General features: G+C 47.7%; 1 protein-coding gene across 1 annotated transcript in view; it reads right to left on the bottom strand.

The window, feature by feature from the left end:
* Positions 1–18008, bottom strand: part of LOC144610255 (scavenger receptor cysteine-rich domain-containing protein DMBT1-like) — a 71882-nt gene extending 53874 nt beyond the window's left edge. Inside the window, exon 1 of the mRNA XM_078428845.1 lies at positions 17768–18008. Within this exon, the coding sequence (XP_078284971.1) occupies positions 17768–18008 (241 nt within the window). The remainder of the gene's footprint in view (positions 1–17767) is intronic.
* Between the last annotated feature and the right edge of the window lie 3960 nt (positions 18009–21968).

Genomic DNA, 21968 nt, shown 5'->3' with positions numbered 1-21968 from the left:
CTTAAAGATAGTGGAGTCAGGGGGTATGGGGAGAAGGCAGGAACAGGGTACTGATTGTGATTGATCAGCCATGATCACATTGAATGGCAGTGTTGGCTCGAAGGGCCAAATGGCCTACTCCTGCACCTATTGTCTATTGTCTATTATTAACGGGAGGGAGACCAACATTCTGGCAGGCAGGATTGCTACCGTTGCACAGGTGGGTTTAAACTAAATAGTGGGGGGGAGGGGTCGACAAATTGGAAGTATAATGATGGAGTTAAAGGAAAAGACAGTTCAGGAAAAGTTACAAAAGACACCCAAATTAATGGGACGGAAAGTTCAAGGGATAAGAGTGTAATGACAGGTGAAATAGGTGTGAGAGGGGCGGTGAATACCGAATTAAACGTGTTATATATGATTGCGCGAAGTATAAGAAATAAAGTGGATGAGCTTGGGGATCAGTTAGAGATTGGTAAGTATGTGGGAATTATAGACATGGCAGCAAGAGGATCGGAGCTGGAAACTGAATATGCGGGGTTATACGTCCTATCGAAAAGACAGATGGATGGGCAGAGGGGGCGGGGTAGCTCTGTTGGTAAGGAATTCAATTCAGTCCTTTGCGAGGGGTGACATAGAATCAGAAGATGCAGAGTCATTGTGGATAGAACTGAGAAATTGACAGGGCAAAAAGAACCTAATGGGAATTACCTACAGCCCCAAACAGTAACCTGGATAGAGGGTGCAAGTTGCATCAGGAGTTAAAATTGACATGTAACAAAGGTAATTCAAAGGTGGTTATGGGAGATTTTCAATATGCAGGTAGACTGGGAAAATCAGTTTGGTGCTATACTCCAAGAAAGGGTTTGTGGAGTGCCTCCGAGATTGATTCTTAGAGCAGCTTGTACTGGAGCCAACCAGGGAGAAGGCAATTCTGGATTTAATGTTGTGTAATGAACTGGATTTGATAAGGGAACTCAAGGTAAAGGAACCATTAGGACGTAGTGACCATAATATGATAAGTTTTAATCTGCAATTTGAGAGGGAGAAGGTCAAATCAGAAGTGTCTTTATTGCAGTTGAACAAAGGGGACGATGGAAGCATGAGGGAGGAGGTGGCCAAAGGTGACTGGAAAGGGACCCAAGCTGGGATGACGGTGCAACAGCAATGGCAGGAATTTCTGGGGATAATCAAGAAGATGCAGGATCATTTCATTCCAAAGAGGAGGAAAGATTCTAAGGGAAGTAAGAGGCAACCATGGCTGACAAGGGATGTTAAGGACAGTTTCAAACTAAAAGAGACGTATAACATAGAAAAGATGAGTGGGAAGCCAGAGGATTGGCAAACTTTTAAAGAACAACAGAAGGTAATGAAAAAGGCAATACGGGGAGAAAAGATGAAGTACGACGGTAAGCTAGCCAAGAATATAAAGTAGGATAGTAAGGAATTTAGGTATGTGAAAAGGAAAAGATTAGTTAAGACAAATGTCGGTCCCTTGAAGACAGAAACAAGTGAATTTATTATGGGGAACAAGGAAATGGCAGACGAGTTGAACAGGTACTTTGGTTCTGTCTTCAGTAAGGAAGGCACAAACAATCTCCCAGATTTACTAAGCGACAGAGGATCTAGGGTTACGGAGGAACTGAAGGAAATTCACATTCGTCAGGGAATGGTGTTGGGTAGACTGATGGGAATGAAGGCTGATAAATCCCCAAGGCCTAATGGTCTGCATCCCATGATGCTCAAGGAAGTGGCTTTAGAAATCGTGGATACATTTGTGATCATTTTCCAATGTTCTATAGATACTGGTTCAGTTCCTGTGGATTGGAGGGTCGCTAATGTTATCCCACTTTTTAAGAAAGGAGGGAGAGAGAAAGCAGGGAATTATAGATCAGTTAGCTTGACATCGGTGATGGGGAAGATGCTCTGAGTCAATTATTAAATATGTAATAGTGGCACAATTGGATAGCAGTAACAGGATCAGTCCAAGTCAGCATGGATTTACGAAGGGAAAATCTTGCTTGACTAATCTTCTGGAATTCTTTGAGGATGTAACAAGTAAAATGGATAAGGGAAAGCCAGTGGATGTAGTGTATCTGGACTTTCAGAAAGACTTTGATAAGGTCCCACACAGGAGATTAGTGGGGAAAAATAGAGCACATGGTATTGGGGGGTAGGGTATTGGCATGCATAGAAAATTGATTGGCAGACAGGGAAACAAAGAGTCGGAATTAACGGGTCCCTTTCGGAATGGCAGGCAGTGACTTGTAGGGTGCTGCAAGGCTCGGTGCTGGGACCACAACTATTTACAATATAGATGAATCATTTAGACGAAGGAATTAAAAATAACGTTAGCAAATTTGCAGATGCCCACAAAGCTGGGTGGCAGTGTGAACTGTGAAGAGGATGCAGGGTGACATGGATAGATTGAGTGAGAGGGCAGATGCATGGCAGATGCAGTATAATGTGGATAAATGTGATGTTATCTGCTTTGGTGGCAAGAACAGGAAGGCAGATTATTATCTGAATGGTGCAGATTAAGAGAAGGGGAGGTGCAATGAGACCTGGGTGTGCTTGTACAGTAGTCACTGAAAGTAAGCATGCAGCTGCAGCAGGCAGTGAAGAAAGCAAATGGCATGTTGGCCTTCATTACGAGAGGGTTTGAGTTTAAGAGCAAGGAGGTCCTACTGCAGTTGTACAGGACCCTGGTGAGGCCGCACCTGGAGTATTGTGTGCAGTTTCGGTCTGAGGAAGAACATTATTGCTATTGAGGGAGTGCAGCGTAGGTTCACCAGGTTAATTCCCGGGATGGCGGGACTGAGATATGATGAAAGAATGGGTCGACTGGGCTTGTATTCACTGGAATTTAGAAGGATGAGAGGGGATCTTATAGAAACATATAAAATTCTTAGAGGATTGGACAGGGTAGGTGCAGGAAAAATGTTCCCGATGTTAGGTGAATCCAGAACTAGGGGTCACCATTTAAGAATAAGCGGTAGGCCATTTAGGACTGAGATGAAGAAAAACTTTTTCACCCAGAGAGTTGTGAATCTGTGGAATTCTCGGCCACAGAAGGCAGTGGAGGACAGTTCACTGGATATTTTCAAGAGAGAGTTAGATTTAGCTCTTAGGGCTAAAGTAATCAAGGGATATGGGGAAAAAGCCAGAACGGAATACTGAATGGCGGTGCTGGTTCAAAGGGCCGAATGGCCTACCTCTGCACCTATTTTCTATGTTTCTATGTAAAAGACCTTTTGGCCCATCAAGTCCACATTGACCATCGATTATCCATACACTAGTTCTATCCTACACACTCGGGATAATTTACAGAAGCCAAATAACCACCAAATCTGCATATCTTTGGAATGTGGGAGGGAACCGGAGCACCCGGAGAACACCCATGTGGTCACAAGGAGAACGTACATACTCCGTACAGGCAGCACTCGTGGTCAGAATCAAATCCGGGCCTCTGGTGCTGCACGACTATGCCGCCTCAAAGTGTGTTCTCCACAATGATCTCACTGTCCTCCATTTCCTTCTCCTTGATGACAACAAATACAAAGTACTCACTTAGTACCTCTCGTACATCTCCAGACTCCAAGCACAAATTCCCTTCTTGATCCTTGAGCAGTCCTACCTTCTTCCTGGTTTACTCCTGTTTTTAATACTGGCACTTCCCGACTTACGTAGCAAATGAGTTACGTAAACTTACCCTAACGTAAAAAAATTACAATAGGTGGTCCTGATTTCTGAAAGACCTGTGCTATTGCAATGGCAGGATGGCAAGTGCTTCCAGTCAGCTTCATATTTATAAAAGCGTTGAATGGGATTGCTGTTCCTCTTGCTTCAGCCACTGTCGGTATGACACTGGGAAGGCAAGCGAGAATGAGGGAGGCGGTGGAGAGCAACCCCTGGCCGAGTTGCTGTCATCTTCTACAAGATGCGCCAGTGAGTCCTTCACTGGCTGCCGCACCGTCTAGTTGACATGGCTGTTGTTGAGGCTCATATTGTAGCCCCTGGCCGACAGAGCTTTCTTTGGGCTGCCCCCACCAACATGACACGCGGAGTCACTGTAGGCATCCACCCCCCCCCCCCCCCCCACCTCACCATCTACTGCTTCTTCCAGTCGGCCATCACTGAGTCCACTCAACTGTTCTGCTCCCACCGCCGCCTCCTCCCTCACCCCCCAGAGTTGCCGACATGTGAAGATGTCAGCGACTCTGGAGTAGAAGGTGGAAGAGGCAACAGTGCAGGGGGGTGTGGACAAAGTGACAGCTGACCAGCACCACTAGCTCCTAATTTTAAGTTGAAATAACAGAAAATTACTGAGCAGACTAAATTAGTCTTAACAAGAGTCCAATCCGTAATGTCACCTCCATGTTCTCCAGAGATGTAGCCTGGCTCACTGACTTACACCAGCACTTTGTGTATTTTGTGCATTAACCAGCATGTGCAGTTCTTTATTTCTACCTAGTTTTAAAGTGATTTCAACATGCATATAATCTGATTGATGTAAGTATTTATGGAATATAACCCTTACATCAATCAGGAAGTGTATGTAAGAAATCCTTTGGGGTCTTCTTTAATCTGACTCACCAAAGAAATGTTGTGGCTCCTTTTGAGCCTTCTAATTGCCCACATGAGTTCTTTATATTCTTGAAAGGCCCTGTCTGATTCCATCCGCAAATCTTGCATGCACTCCCTTTTTCTTTTTGATCAAATTTACAAACTCTTCAGTTATCCAATGTTCCATTACTTTGTTGTCCTTATCCCTCCTCCTCACTGGAACTTGGCAGTTCTGAACTTCAATCAGCTGGTCTTTAAACAATTCCCACATGACAGATGTAGAATTATCATTAACAATTCTCCCAGTGTACTCTCCCGAGCTCCTGTCTAATTAAATTGTAGTTTGGTTTACCCTGGGTTAGAACTTTCCCATAAGGTTCAGTCTACTCCCTATTCCAAACAATATTAAAACCGAAGGAGTCGTGATCACATAACCATGAAACACCAGTCACCTGGCCAGGCTCATTTCCCAACACAAGGTCCAGTATGTTCCCTTCCAGGGTTAGACTATCCACATACTGGTTCAAGAAACCTTCACGGATATACCTCACAAATTCTGCCCATCTAATGCTTTTGCAATGAGCAAGTTGGAGTGAAAGTCACCCACTAAGTCATCTCTGTTGGAAATCTGTCTATGTATCTGTTTCTCTATCTCCTGCTTGCTATTGGGAAACAGAGGGGGGGGAGGGGGGGGGGGGGGCTGGTCTATAGTACAATCCCACATGAGTACTTGCGCCTTTAATATTTCTAAGCTCCACTCCTATTACCTCAGCAGACAAACCATCCAATACGTCCTCTCTGAGTGCTGCTGTGACAGTCTCCCTCATTAGCCCGCACCTCCTCCATTTATTTTACCTCCCTCCCAATCACATCTGAAACAACAAAACCCTGGAACATTGAGCTGCCAGTGGAATCCCTCTCACAACAAAGTTTCCACAATGGCCACATTATCACAGTCCCAATCCAGGCTCCCTGTATGTCTGCTTTTTTCACAATACTCCTTGCGTTGGAATAAACACACTACAGCCCATCAGCATCACCATATTCCTTCACCTCTCTTTCTGTCCTTTCTATGAGTCTTGCCGATCCGAACATCCACTTTTTCATCACTCCTTCCCGTATCAGACCCACTTCTCTAGTTCCCAACGCCATGCTCCCCTGATTTAAACTCTGCCGAGTAGCACTTGCAAACCTCACAGCAAGGGAAGTGGTCCCCCTCCAGTTCAGATGTAACCCATTCCTCTTGCCACCACTGCCCCAGAGAACATCCCAATGGTCTAAAAATCTGAATCCCTGCCCACTGCACCAGCGCCACACCAATCCACGATTTCATTCAGCCTTGATCAGTCTATCCTAATAACTGAAATTTAGGGAATTTCCTGGTTAATCTCCTCTGTACATTTCCTCACAATAGTGGTTACAGGTGCTTAAATTCCACACCTGTGTGACAGCACCTCTGCCAGTGCACCACTCTCAGTGATGTTGGGATGCATCAGCCTAATTTGTCTCTTCAATTCGCCAGAGAGCGACTAGAATTCATGACCTGACTATATCAAAGATTTTTCAATCTTCATAGTATGTTGATGTAGTATACTTTCACAGTCGCTACAAAACGGTATATTCAGAGTGGCCAGACAAACATTAACCAGCCTCCTATACCCCCTCCATACACTTACCCAATGATATCACCAAGTGTCTATAGGAGAGCAACATCAGCCGAGTCTGGAGAGGCCTCAAAACCATCTCTGGGTACAAGGAACCCGACTCCCAGGCCGTGGGGGACCAGAAGTGGGTAAATGATCTGAACCTATTCTTCAACAGGTTCGGGTGACGTTTCGGGTCGAGACCCTTTTGAAGAAGGGTCTCGACCCGAAACGTCACCCATTCCTTCTCTCCTGAGATGCTGCCTGACCTGCTGAGTTACTCCAGCATTTTGCGAATAAATATCTTCAACAGGTTCGATCAGTCACCTACCCCTCCCCTGGTCCAGTCACCACTGCTGCAGCCCCCCTTGTCTGCACGTCCAGTACACTGCCCCACCTCCCCTCCCACAGCACTTGGGTCACAGCAACCACCCACTGCCTCTGCTTCTCCTGCCCCAACCACCCCACCCCCACCTCCTCCCCCCCCCCCCACCATCCCCCCCTACACCCCCTACTCCTCTCGCACCCTCGAGCACCCAGCCCCTGTGCTCCAATCTGTCTCTCTCTACAGACCAGGTGAGAAATGAGCTCAGAAAAATCAATGCGAGGAAGGCGGCTGGTCCGGACAGCATCAGCTCGAGGCTCCTCAAGTCCTGTGCAGACCAGCTGTGAGGGATAGTGGAGCACGTCTTCAATCTGAGCCTGAAACTGGGGAAAGTTCCACAGCTGTGGAAAACATCCTGCCTGGTACCGGTATCAAAGACACCGCGCCCGAAGGAACTCAACAGCTACAGGCCGGTGGCACTGACATCACACCTGATGAAGACATTGGAGCGACTGGTCCTCGTCCATCTACGCCCCCTGGTGAGACCATCAATGGATCCGCTGCAGTTCGCCTACCAGACTCGCATCCGGGTGGAGGACGCCATCATCTCACTACGACACAAAGCTCTTTCGCACACGGAGAAGCCAGATAGCACTGTGAGAATCATGTTCTTTGATTTCTCCAGTGCGTTCAATACCATCCAGCCTGTGCTTCTGGGGGGCAAGCTGGAGTGCGCAGGAGTGGATCACCACCTCACATCCTGGATTCTGGATTACCTCACCAACAGACCACAGTATGTGAGAACAAAGGACTAAGTTTCGGACATGGTGGTCTGCAGCACAGGGGTTCCGCAGGGAACAGTGCTAGCTCCTTTCCTGTTCACTCTGTACACCGCGGACTTCAGGCACAGCTCAGCAAACTGCTATCTACAGAAGTTCTCTGACGACTCTGCCATCGTCGGCCTCATCACAGGCGACGATGACAGGGCATACAGAGAACTGATCAAGGACTTTGTGGACTGGTGCCAGTGGAACCGCCTCCGGATCAACGTGGGGAAAACCAGGGAGATGGTGGTAGATTTCCGCAGGCGCAGCCAGGTCCCCCCGACACCGGTGAACATAGTACCTGGGTGTTTACCTTAACAATAAACTTGACTGGACCGAAAATATCAATGCACTGTACAAAAAAGGCCAGAGCAAACTTTACCTGCTGAGGAGACTCAGGTCCTTTGGAGTGCAGGGGGATCTCCTAAGGACCTTCTACAACACTGTGGTGGCATCAGCCATTTTCTATGGAGTGGTCTGCTTGAGCAGCAGCATCTCAGCAGCGGAGGGGAAGAGACTTGACAAGCTGATCAGGAAGGCCAGCTCTGTCCTTGGTTGCCCCCTCGACTCAGTACAGGCAGTAGGAGAGAGGAGGATGATGGCAAAGATAACATCGCTGCTGGACAATGACTCCCACCCCATGCAGGACACTGTCACTGCACTGAGTAGCTCCTTCAGTGACAGACTCCTTCACCCCAAGTGTGCGAAGGAGAGATATCGGAGGTCCTTCCTTCCCACTGCTGTGAGACTGTACAACCAGCGCTACTCCCAGCAGACCGGTCAACTGACCAGTCAACAGTAACAGTAAAGAAAAAACACAGTAAATGATGACAATTATCCTTATCTTTATTTTTATTTATAATGAATGTCTCTTGCTATCCACTTTGCTGCTGTAACACTGCAAATTTCCCCGGTGTGGGACAAATAAAGGAATATATTATTAGTATTATTATTATTATTATGCATTTTGTCTTTGAAGGGAATTCATTGGGGCGGCCAGCAGAAAGATAAAAAGAACGCAGTTAGGTAGTTTTGCTAGTTTTCTTCTTCCTTACAACATGTGGGTAGCCATACTTGAGATGAGAACAAGAGAGATCATGTCCCCAAGTCAAACTTACTGAAAGAGAAATGACAAGATATTTGTATCAGTTATCGTCAAGAAAAATCACCCTAGATTTGATAAAATAGCTCTGCAGTGATGTGGAGCTGTTTCTGGATGAGAATGGATTGAGATCCACAAGTGAGTATAGATGTTATATTTCAATTGCTTACTGCAATAATTCAACAACATGCCGTTCCTTTAAGGATAGTTTGCATCCTGACTGACCGCTCCTTCACTCAATGTTACCAAAAGAAAAGCAGATTGATCCATGGTAATGCACAACAGTTGATGTTGGCTGTCAACAGCTTTCTCTAAATTATTTTGTTATTTTCAAGACTTTGTGAGTTCTAAAGAACAATCTAGATTCAAGGATGGTGAATGAATGAGGACAAATGAGAAGCTTTCAGTTATTCACTTGACTAAAAGGTGACATGTTTCCAGAATTCTCTTGCAGTGGTGGTGGATAGTGGCACTTGAGGCTTTTGGATAAGTCCATGGATGTGCAGGGAACAAATGGAAATTGATCATATGTAGCCCATCAGTCTACTCCACCTTTCAATCATGGCTGATCTATCTTTTCCTCTCAAACCAATTCTCCTGCTTTTGCCCCATAACCAGACCTCCCAACATTTGATTTTACAAATTCAGAATTTTGATGTCCAAAACTCAGAATTTTACATCAAAATTCATAATATGGCGCGTGATGCAACTTTTCAGCAAAAACGCGTACGCGTTGCGCTACATTCACGTGTGAAAAATGACTATTATTTCCAACAATCTGTAGTTCTTGGACTACATGTACAATGTCAGGCCTATCATGAGTATATTCTACTATTATAGAAAGGTTATTGAACAAAGAAAAATTTGTTTTGTTTTGTTTTTTCTATTTTGCTTTTTCCTTACACATCCCAATTCTCTTGGTATTGAATAAAAGAACAATGGTCATAAAATGTATGACTAAGTTGAAAAACTGCACACACCTAATTTAATTGAAGACATACTTGCTCCAGTGGTCTTCAACAGCAAATCACAACGGACCATGTCCCACCCCAACCCTACTCCCCCCCACTCTCCCCACCCCCTACTCCCCCCCACCCCCCCTACTCCCCCCCCCTACTCCCCCCACCTCCCTACTCCCCCCCTCCTCTCCTACTCACCCACCTCTCCTACTCACCCACCTCTCCCCTCCACCCCTCCTCCCCTTTCCCCCCAAATCCACTCCCTCCTCCCACTCTACTGCCCCCCCTGCCCCACACCCCAACATCCCTCCCCCATCCCCTCTCAACATCAACGGGCCTCACGCTCCGCAGCAAGGATAGGCCAGCGGCGAGGCAAGCGGTGAGGTCGGGGAGTGGCGAGGGGCGAAGCGAGGCCAGTGGCGAGAGGCGAGGTGAGGCCGGGCCAGCGGCGAGGCGAGGCCGGGTGAGCGGCGAGGTGAGGCGAGCGGCGATGCCGGGCCAGCAGCGAGGTGAGGCGAGGTTAGCGGCGAGATTACATTATGTGATCTAGATTACATATTTGTTATGCTTCTAGATTACATATTTGTGATTTTGGAATCTTTGTACAATTAATTCACCTTGAGAAAAGTCTGATACCAATTTCTAGGGAAGCCCATGTCACACATTCTTCAATTCTGTAAAAAAAATCTTCATGTAACTCAGTTAATTCACCATCTAGGAAGGCCGTCTTATTCCGAGGCCTTCAATACTAAGGGGGCAAGTCCACCATGTGGTACTTTGTCAGATGGCTTTTTGGAAGTCCATGTTTGTCAAAACAACTATATCTACAAAACAACTATATCTACAAGAGGACCAGGGCTGGGAACTGAATATTCAGGGGTACACAATGTATAGAAAAGACTGACAGGGGGTGGGGTCGCACTGTTGGTAAGGAATGATATTCACTCCCTTGCAAGGGATGACATAGAATCAGGAGATGTAGAATCAGTATGGATAGAAATGAGGAATTGTAGAGGTAAAAAGACCCTAATGGGAGTTATCTGCAGGCCCCCAAACAGTAACCTCCATACATTCATTTTGGAGGGTGCAAGTTGATTCAAGAGCTAAAATTGGCATGTCGCAAATGTAATGCTACGGTGGTTATGGGAGATTTCAACTTGGAGGTAGACTGGGAATATCAGGTTGGTAATGGACCCCAGGAAAGAGGGTTTGTTGAGTGCCTCCGAGATGGATTCTTAGAACAGCTTGTACTGGAGCCTGTTGTACTTCGTGGTCCGGTACCTTTGGTGACTCTGGACGGACCACGACTACACGTGTTTAAGATGTTATCATGGTGCAGCTTGTACTCCAGGCTGTTTATTCCAAGGCCGCCTGGATCCAGAGTGACCGCCTAATCACACCCATCACTTATATACACAGCCATACAAAGTAGTTCTTGGATACACAAAGTAGTCCCAGCAATATCACAACAGAGCCTACCAGGGTGAAGGCAAATCTGGATTTAGTGTCGGTCTCCTCAGGGGCTCTCCCGGTCGCCGCACACCTCCATGGGTGTCGGTCTCCTCCGGGGTTCTCCCGGTCGCCGCACACCTCCATGGGTGTCGGTCTCCTCCAGGGCTCTCCCGGTCGCTGCACACCTCCGTGGGTGTCAGCCTCCCCCGGGGCTCTCCCGGTCGCCGCACACCTCCGTGGGTGTCGGGTCTCCCGGTCGCCGCACACCTCCGTGGGTGTCGGTTCTCCCGGTCGCTTCCGGTCGCCGCACATCTCCGTGGGTGTCGGTCTCCACCGGTCACCGCACAGCTCCGTGGGTGTCGGGTCTCCCGGTCGCCTGCGGTCTCTCCCCCGCGAAGCAGTCGCAGGCTCCCAATCTCGGGCCTGCACAGGTGCTGGGGCTCGATGTGGGCCTTCACACACCGCCCTCAGCAGCTTGCAGCGTCACGTCGGCAGCTCGCCGCTGACTACTGAGCAGGTATGTATACCTACATATATTGGCCCCTTACCGAGCGGGAAACGTTTTTCGTTCTTCAGGGCTCTATCTTATCTTCCTGTTAACCTTTTTGCTGGGTTCCTTTTTGTTAACCTTCTTTTTTTTTTTCTTTCTTACACACTTGTTAACTTTTTTTCTTGGGGTTTTTGTTGTTTTCCTTTTCTAGGCTAAACACCCAAACCGCTGCCACCATGTTGTTCTTCGTGGTCCGGTACCTGTTGTACCTTTGTTGTGACTCCGGACGGACCACGAGTGCACATGTTTAAGATGTTATCATGGTGCAGCTTGTACTATAGGCTGTTTCTTCCAAGGCCGCCTGGATCCAGAGTGACCGCCTAATCACACCCATCACTTACATACACAGCCATACAAAGTAGTTCTTGGATACACAAAGTAGTCCCAGCAATATCACAACAGAGCCTACCAGGGTGAAGGCAAATCTGGATTTAGTGTTGTGTAATGAACCTGATCTGATAAGGGAACTCAAGGTAAAAGAGCCATTTGGAGGCAGTGATCATAATATGATAAGTTTTACTCTACAAATTGAGAGGGAGAAGGGAAAATCGGAATTGTCAGTATTACACTATAGCAAAGGGGATTACAGAGGCATGAGGCAGGAGCTGGCCAGATTTGACTGGAAGAAGGCCCTAGCAGGGAAGACAGTGGAACAGCAATGGCAGGTATTCCTGCCATTGCAGGATCAATTTATCCCAAAGAGGAGGAAAGATTATAAGGGGAGTAAGAGGCACCCGTGGCTGACAAGGGAAGTCAAGGACAGCACAAAAATAAAAGAGAAGTATAACATAGCAAAGAAGAGTGGGAAGCCAGAGGATTGGGACTCTTTTAAAGAGCAACAGAAGATAACTAAAAAGGCAATACGGGGAGAAAAGATGAGGTACGAGGGTAAGCTAGCCAATAATATAAAGGAGGATAGTAAAAGCTTTTTTAGGTATGTGAAGAGGAAAAAACTAGTCAAGGCAAATGTGAGTCCCTTGAAGACAGAAGCAGGGGAATTTATTATGGGGAACAAGGAAATGGCAGACGAGTTGAACCGGTACTTTGGATCTGTCTTCACTAAGGAAAATACAAACAATTTCCCAGATGTTCTAGTGGCCAGAGATCCTAAGGTGATGGTGGAACTGAAGGAAATTCACATTAGGCAGGAAATGGTGTTGGGTAGACTGATGGGACTGAAGGCTGATAAATCCCCAGGGCCTGATGGCCTGCATCCCAGGGTTCTTAAGGAGGTGGCTCTAGAAATTGTGGACGCATTGGTGATCATTTTCCAATGGTCTATAGATTCAGGATCAGTTCCTGTGGATTGGAGGGTAGCCAATGTTGTCCCACTTTTTAAGAAAGGAGGAAGAGAGAAAACGGGAAATTATAGACCAGTTAGTCTGACATCAGTGGTGGGGAAGATGCTGGAGTCAATTATAAGAGACGAAATTGCAAGGCATTTGGATAGCAGTAACAGGATCGTTCCGAGTCAGCATGGATTTACGAAGGGGAAATCATGCTTGACTAATCTTCTGGAATTTTTTGAGGATGTAACTAGGAAAATTGACAGGGGAGAGCCGGTGGATGTGGTGTACCTCGACTTTCAGAAAGCCTTCGACAAGGCCCCACGTCGGAGATTAGCGGGCAAAATTAGAGCACATGGTATTGGGGGTAGGGTACTGACATGAATAGAAAATTGGTTGGCAGACATAAAGCAAAGAGTGGGGATAAAAGGGTCCCCTTCAGAATGGCAGGAAGTGACTAGTGGGGTCAAGTCAAGTCAAGTCAATTTTATTTGTATAGCACATTTAAAAACAACCCACGTTGACCAAAGTGCTGTACATTTGATTAGGTTCCAATAGAAAAAAAATGAAAACATACAGTAGCACGCAAACAGTTCACAGTGCCTCCTCAATGAGCCTCAAACGCTAGGGAGTAGAAATATGTTTTGAGCCTGGACTTAAAGGAGTCGATGGAGGGGGCAGTTCTGATCGGGAGAGGGATGCTGTTCCACAGTCTAGGAGCTGCAACCGCAAAAGCGCGGTCACCCCTGAGTTTAAGCCTAGACCGTGGGATAGTGAATAGCCCCAAGTCGGCCGATCTGAGGGACCTGGAGTTAGAGAGGGGGGTTAGAAGATTTTTGATGTAGGGGGGGGAGTGTCCATTTAGGGCTTTATACGTGAATAGGAGGAGCTTGAAGTTGATTCTGTACCGTACAGGGAGCCAGTGGAGAGAGGCCAGAATCGGGGTGATGTGGTCCCTTTTACGGGTACCCGTCAGGAGTCTCGCTGCGGCGTTTTGGACCAGTTGCAGGCGGGACAGGGAAGATTGGCTGATCCCAGTGTATAGGGAGTTGCAGTAGTCTAGGCGGGAGGAAATGAAAGCGTGAATGATTTTTTCTGTGTCGTCGAATTTGAGGAAAGGTTTGATTTTAGCTATGGTTCGAAGTTGGAAGAAGCTGGCTTTTACCACAGCGTTGATTTGCTTATCAAATTTTAATGCAGAGTCAAATATCATGCCGAGGTTTTTGACATGCGGTTTGACTAGGCAGGATAGGCTTCCAAGACTGCCTGTTATCAATTTGATGGAGTCGGGGGGGCCGAATAGGATGACCTCAGACTTGCTCTCATTTAATTGGAGGAAGTTCTGTGCCATCCAACATTTTATGTCCTCAAGGCAGTGTGAGAGGCTGTTTAAATTTGACTGGTTGTTGGGTTTCAGGGGGAGGTAAAGCTGAGTGTCATCGGCATAGCAGTGGAAAGAAATGCCGTGCCTTTGAATGATTTGGCCAAGGGGGAGCATGTATAGAGAGAAGAGAATGGGGCCTAGGATTGAGCCTTGTGGAACTCCGCAGGAGAGGCTAGCTGGAGCAGAGGAATAACTGCCTATGTTGATGGCGAAACTCCTATCTTTGAGGTACGAAGCGAACCAGCTCAGGGCAGTGCCATCAATGCCAACCGCGTACCGGAGACGGTCAATAAGGATGGTGTGGTCCACTGTATCGAATGCTGCGCTGAGGTCGAGAAGGAGCAGGATTGCACAGTCGCCGGTGTCGATGGCGAGAAGCAGGTCGTTGTGTACCTTCAACAAGGCAGACTCTGTGCTGTGGTGGGCTCTGAAACCTGACTGGAAACTTTCCAGGATGGTGTTTTGGTGCAGGTAGGGCACTAATTGGTTAAGGATTGCCTTTTCAAGGACTTTTGACAGGAATGGCAGTTTGGAAATGGGTCTGTAGTTGCTAGGCAAGGTGGGGTCTAGGTTAGGTTTTTTCAGTAGGGGCTGGACCACCGCGTGCTTGAAACTGGTTGGAACAGTGCCAGTGGCCAGAGAACTGTTGATAATAGAGAGGATGCTGGGACCAGCTATTGCAATGACATCCTTCAGAAGGGCAGTGGGGGCAGGATCAAGGGGGCAGGTTGCAGGTTTCATAGCGGAGATAAGCTTTGCAAGGGAGGATAGAGTGACGGGTTGGAAGCAGTCCAATTTAGATGAACAGACTAGTGAGACAGCTAGGTCACGGGTGGGAGGGGAAATGTTCATTCTAATATTCTCAACTTTGTTGGTGAAAAATTTAGCGAATTCTTCGCACTTAGCAGGGGACCCAACTAAGCTGGTACTGGGGGCGGGACATATGACAGAGGTAATTGTTCTAAATAGGACCTTGGAGTTATGAGAGTTTTTGGAAATAAGGTCGGAGAAGTATTGTGCTCTAGCAGACTTTACTGCTTCCTGGTATTTGAGAAGATTGTTTCTCAGAATTTCGAAGGAAATTTGAAGCTTGTCACATTTCCATCTCCTTTCTGATTTTCTGCACTCCCTTCTTAGGGCTTTGGTGGAGTCATTGAGCCACGGCCGACCTTTGGGCTTAGGCTTTTTCATTTTAAGGGGAGCGATAGAATCCAGGATGGAAGAGCAAGTGATATTAAATAAAGAGGCGAGATCCTCAGTGCTGAGATGGGGGGGAGAGGCCTCAATAGTGCAGATGTTGGGGGCAGCTGTGAGAGTCTCGGAGAATTTACTGGCAGTCAATGAATTTATGTCGCGGGAGTAGCGAACAGGGAGATGAGATTTTGCGGGAGATAAAGGCAGAGTTGCGTCAAAAATGATAGCGCTGTGGTCCGATAGACAGGCTTCAGTAGTTTCAATGTTGTTGATTGGGAATCCGGACGATAACACTAGGTCGAGAGTATGGCCTAACTTGTGAGTGGGTCCCGTGGTGTGAAGAGTCAGATTGAAGGACTCAACCAGGTGCATAAATTCACTCACAAGAGGCTTAGTGGGACAGCAAACATGAATATTAAAGTCACCAAGAATCATGATCCGGTCAAATTTGGGCAAAATGCTAGAAATCAGATCAGCAAATTGGGTGATGAAGTCCTTATGCATTTTTGGTGGGCGATACACAAGAACAATTAAGAGGGGATAGGCTAGGCCTACTTTAATTAGTTGCACCTCGAAACTGGAGAAATGATCAGCGTTCAGGAGGCGGCAGTTGAAATGTTTCTTAAACACAGTGGCTAAGCCCCCACCGCGTCCGGAGAGCCTAGGCGAGGTGAAGAAGTGACAGTTATCAGGACAGAGTTCCACAAGTGGAGCAAGCTCACCAGGGTTAAGCCAGGATTCTGTGAGCAGTAAGAAGTCCAATCCACGGGTGGTGAAGAAGTCGTTGAGGATGAAAGTCTTGTTTTGGAGGGATCTTACATTGATCAGGGCCACTTTAGTAGGGACAGTAGGGACAGCAGGTGAGCTTCGGTCCGGTAGCGGCTCCCACGCCAGCGGGCGGAGGTTCAGGGAGACCACGCCGCTGCGCTTCACAGATGGCCTTGCTGGGAGCCCACGGGCCGGCAGTCCAGGGACCGGGATGATCGGTCGAAGAGCGGCATACCTGAGCTCGAGGGAGCGCCGGTGGATGGAGCTGTAAGGTCGACCAGGTCCGACTTCGCAGCGCTGGGCGAGGTAGGCCGCTGTTGGATGAGCGCGGGCGAGGTTTTTTAAATTTTCGAAAGTTCCCGCGCGTTTACCCCGCCTCCTAGCGCGGTGCGTGCGGCGGTGGATGTAAGGCTGGGCCCGCACATCCACCGGGAGTTGATCGAGGAGCGATCGCTGGAAGAAACTTTGTCCGGGACCTGGACTGAAGAAGTCGACGACGGAGGGTCGGATCAACAGGAGGGTTCGGCGGTCGTAAACTAAAGTGGCTCGAAGAACACTACGATATCCAGGTGAGCGACGACAGGCAGCCAAACACAACGGCGCGGCCATCTTGGGTACCGCAAGGCTCGGTGCTGGGACCGAAGCTATTTACAATATACATTAATGACTTGGATGAAGGGATTAAAAGTACCATTAGCAAATTTGCAGATGATACAAAGCTGGGTGGTCGTGTGAACTGTGAGGAAGATGCTATGAGGTTGCAGGGTGACTTGGACAGGTTGTGTGAGTGGGCGGATGCATGGCAGATGCAGTTTAATGTGGATAAGTGTGAGGTTATCCACTTTGGTGGTAAGAATAGGAAGGCAGATTATTATTTGAATGGTGTCAAATTAGGAAATGGGGACGTACGAGGTCTGGGTGTCCTAGTGCACCAGTCACTGAAAGGAAGCATGCACGTACAGCAGGCAGTGAAGAAAGCCAATGGAATGTTGGCCTTCATAACAAGAGGAGTTGAGTATAGGAGCAAAGAGGTCCTTCTGCAGTTGTACAGGGCCCTAGTGAGACCGCACCTGGAGTACTGTGTGCAGTTTTGGTCTCCAAATTTGAGGAAGGATATTCTTGCTATTGAGGGCGTGCAGCGTAGGTTTACTAGGTTAATTCCCAGAATGGTGGGACTGTTATATGTTGAAAGACTGGAGCGACTAGGCTTGTATACACTGGAATTTAGAAGGATGAGAGGGGATCTTATCGAAACGTATAAGATTATTAAGGGGTTGGACACGTTAGAGGCAGGAAACATGTTCCCAATGTTGGGGGAGTCCAGAACCAGGGGCCACAGTTTAAGAATAAGGGGTAGGCCATTTAGAACGGAGATGAGGAAAACTTTTCCAGTTAGAGTTGTAAATCTGTGGAATTCTCTGCCTCAGAAAGCAGTGGAGGCCAATTCTCTGAATGCATTCAACAGAGAGCTAGATAGAGCTCTTAAGGATAGCAGAGTCAGGGGGTATGGGGAGAAGGCAGGAATGGGGTACTGATTGAGAATGATCAGCCATGATCACATTGAATGGCGGTGCTGGCACAAAGGGCCGAATGGCCTCCTCCTGCACCTATTGTCTATTGTAAGCACATTCCAGAGATCAGTAAAATTTTTATCACCATAAGAAGAGTGCAAAACATTAAATTATTCCCAAGGTGAGTCTGTGGAGAAGAAAATGTTGGATTTATTAAAACGAACCTGCAAAGCTACAATTACTGAGGATGTGGGATCTGGGCCAATAGATTAATTCGGACAGGCTGCGGCGCCCCAGCTCCCGCTCAACTGCGGCTTCCGGGCCACAAGCGACCAGGTAAGAGGCGGCGGGCGCACGATGCCTTCCTGGCCTGGTGGTCGACGGGCTCAGAGCGCCCCTGGACGCGGCATCAAGCCGCTGCATTAAGGCCAGGTTACAGATACCAGTTTGGCGCCTCTTCCACATCAGTTTCAAACTCTTGCCTCAGTCAGGCTCACTAAAGCATGTTTTATTAAATATATTGCTTGTTATCTCTCAGTCACTCAAGTTTTACTGCATCACACGTACACCAAACCGAGCTCTAATCAAATTTTCTCCCGGAATATTTTCGCATTCTCCTCTCCGCTCAAACGTTTACTGTTTCCCATCGGAGTAGCAATTTTAACTCAGTTGCATCGTACATTCTAGTGTTCTTTCGCCCGGGGTGGTCAATTTGTGAAGTGTCTGTTATGTTCCTTTTTAGGCACTTCAAATTGTCAAATTTATTCTCATCTGCACAGCAATGGTGATGCACAAGTACAGTCAAAAATCCTTGTTTGCGGCAGCATCACAAGCACACAGAGTAAGACGTGCACGAAAAAATATTATACATCAATGTCACAAAATTCTACAAGTAAAAAGACAGTTGATAATATGTTTATGCCGGTATTTGTTTCAACTACACAGTTTGGAGAGAGAAGTGTCACAATTGTCATCACCAGATCAGAACCATGTGAGGTGGTACAATGGAGACAAGGAACTAGTCGCATACATCTTCAGAAAAACACAAAGTTCTGGGGTAATTCAACGGGTTAGGCAGCATCTGTGAAAGGAATGCATCGGTATATTTTCCCCTGGAGATTAATAGTTTATCAAGAATAATCCGGGTCTATTTCGAGCTAGGATGGAGTTCGCCTTGGATGAGACAAATGTGAATGAATTATACTTTATTGTTACGGTACAAAGGTACAGTGAAATAGTTTGTTTTGCATAAATCCTATGCAGTACACAAGTGTCGCCACGTGTTGTCGATGACAATGTTACAGAATACTGACTAGCTCCATCTACTGCTTGCCACTACGCAGCACCCACTCTGTCCCCGTCACTCCCCCCTTTGTTCTCGATGGCCCATGCCAGGTCCGCCTATTGTCCTGGGCGGCCCTCCGCCAGGTCCCCTCATTACTCTTGCCGGTGCACCTCGTTCTCAGTCCTTCCTCGCTCCGGCATGGGGCAGATTCGGAATCTGCGGTGGGCGAGCCGCGCCTTCCGGGCGCGTCATGGAAACAGAGAAAATAGGTGCGGGAGCTGGCCATTCGGCTCTTCGAGCCAGCACCGCCATTCATTTTGATCATGGCTGATCATCCACAATCAGTAACCTGTGCCCAACTTCTCCCCATCTCCCTTGATTCCACTGGCCCCCAGAGCTGTATCTAACTATCTCTTAAATGTATCCATTGATTTGGCCTCCACTGCCCTCTCTGGCAGAGAATTCCACAAATTCACACCTCTCTGGGTGAAAAAGTTCCTTCTCACCTCAGTTTTAAATGACCTCCCCTTTATTCTAGGACTGTGGCCCCTGGTTCTGGACTCCCCCAACATTGGGAACATTTTTTCCTGCATCTAGCTTGTCCAGTCCTTTTATAATTTTATATGTCTCTATACGATCCCCTCTTATCCTTCTAAGCTCCAGTGAAAACAAGCCTAGTCTTTTCAATCTTTCCTCACATGGCAGTCCCGCCATCCCAGGGATCAATCTCGTGAACCTTTGGTGCACTGCCTTAAATACAAGGATGTCCTTCCTCAAATTAGGAGACCAAAACTGTACACAATACTCCAGATGAGGTCTTACCAGGGCCATATACAACTGCAGAAGACCCTCTTTACTCCTATACTGAAATCCTCTCGTTATGAAGGCCAACATTCCATTAGCTTTCTTCACTGCCTGCTGTACCTGCACGCTAACTTTCAGTGACTGGTGTTCAAGGACACCCAGGTCTCGCTGCACTTCCCCCTTGCCTAACATGACACCATTGAGATAATAATCTGTCTCCTTGTTTTTGCCGCCAAAGTGGATAACCTCCCATTTATCGATAACTAGACGAAGTGGACCCGTTGGGTCCATTCCTCGTAGAGGGGGAACAGGGAAGCGGAGAGGGTGTGACTGAGTGAGCCCTGGACCCAAAGCATCTCCTGTATTGGTGTAGCACCCTCAAATCCCCCTCCCCCCACTAAAACCTCCTTATCCCCCCTCCTCCCCCCACTGACCCACTCCACCCCCCCCACCCCACCCCCACTTGCCCCTCACCTGCCCCCACTCTGCTAGGACATCTGGTGTTTAAGAGTGTCGAACGCTCTCTGTTCATGCCAAGACCATACAGTATCTTTACGAGTCAGCTGGCGCAATGGGGCTGATATTTCGCTGAAATTCGGAATGAATTTCCCCAGGTAGTTTACCATTCCAAGGAATCTCTGCAGGTCGGCCACGTCAATGGGTGCCGGTAATTTGCTGATTGCAATAGTCTTTGATGGATCGGGCTTGAGACCGTCACTGGTGAAAACACGGCCCACGTAGTTCACCTCGCTCACCCGGATTTTGCACTTGAGGGGGTTGAACTTGAGGTTTATCTCTTTGGCGCGGTCAAGAACTCTCGTTAAGCGTGCGTCATGTTCCTGGACAGTCTGACTGGCAACGAGGATGTCATCAACAATAATTGAGCATGGGTAACCAGCAAACAGTTGTTCCATGGTGCGCTGGAATACTTTGCTTGCCGAGTTTATGCCAAATGGCATGCGCAGAGATTTGTAATGTCCAAAGGGTGTACTGAAAGTGGTCAGATTGGAAGAGATGTGATCCAGCGGAATTTGCCAGAAGGAACTCTTGGCATCGAGGACGGAGAATACTGCAGCCTTGCCTAGCTGCGCTGCGACGTCTTCCACTGTGCTCATAGGGTAGTGTGGTCGTTTGATGGCAGTGTTCAAGTCCCTGGGATTGATACAAATCCGTATTTCTTCCTTGTTCTTTTTGTTTGCAACCACCATGGATGAGACACAGTCCGATGGCTCAGCAACAGGGGCAATTAAACCCATAGTCACTATCCTGTTGAGTTCGTTTTGTACGCATTCCCGCATAGCATGGGGAATCCGGTGGGCAGGACAGACAACCGGCACGACCTCTGGGTTGGTTGTGATTGTGCACTTGACAGGACGCTTGTCAAGCTTGCCGTCGATGAGATCTCCATATTGTGAGAGGAAGTGTTGGGTGGAGCCATGTGCGGGAGTCAGTTGCTGGACCGCCGAAACAAAGGTGACCAAGCCAAGGTCATACAGGCAGCAATGCCTAGCAGGGGAGTCACTTTCTCCCGGACAACAAAAAAACTCAGATTGTACACGCTTGACGCTGGATGGCACTGTAACTCGATTGTTCCAACAGGGTTGATAGTACCCCCTCCAAAGGGAAGCAGCAAGGCTGTGGTTTGTTTGATGCCCCTGGTATTCCGAATCCTGTGGAGCTCAGATAAGGATAGAACGTTGCAACAAGCCTCAGTATCAAGTTTAGCAGTAACATTCACACCGTTAATGAGGAGGGTGACCATGGGATCGAGATGTTTACCAGACAGGTCCAACATGGAATGTATGCTGTTGTTCAGTCCATCGATAGCAGGCGAGGCATGCTCGTTAGGTTCAGGGAGTGTTGTAGGAGTAGCTTGGGAATGTTCTGCCTGTAGCAGTTGCACAGATTGTTTTGTTTCAGGTCTGTTCCCACGGGAACGACAGCAACGAATGAAATGATTTCTGCGTTTACAGTAATTGCAGATTTTTCCAAAAGCAGGGCATTGTTCACGACTTGCAACATGTGAACCTCCACAGTTCCCACATTCATTGATGAATCCGGCATAGGATCTACCAGGCACTTCCGAAGGCAGGCGCTGAGCCCGGTAAAACGTGCCGGCAACATTTACATCATAAGCAGAGTGGGGTCCCAGAGTCTTAGTGTGCGTGTCTGTCAACTTTGCAACACGACAGCGATTCTCAGCCCTTTCCAGTGTGAGGTCAGCATAAGTTCATCCTGCACCTTGTCACTAAGAATACCATATACCAGTCTGTCACGAATGAGACTATCACACAAGTTTCCGAATGTGCATCGGCTAGCAATATGTTTTAAAGAGC

Source organism: Rhinoraja longicauda, chromosome 36 (assembly GCF_053455715.1).
Source record: "Rhinoraja longicauda isolate Sanriku21f chromosome 36, sRhiLon1.1, whole genome shotgun sequence".
Lineage (NCBI taxonomy): Eukaryota > Metazoa > Chordata > Chondrichthyes > Rajiformes > Arhynchobatidae > Rhinoraja > Rhinoraja longicauda.
The sequence above is the reverse complement of the archived record's forward strand: the minus strand, read 5'-3'. Positions and strand labels throughout refer to the sequence as shown.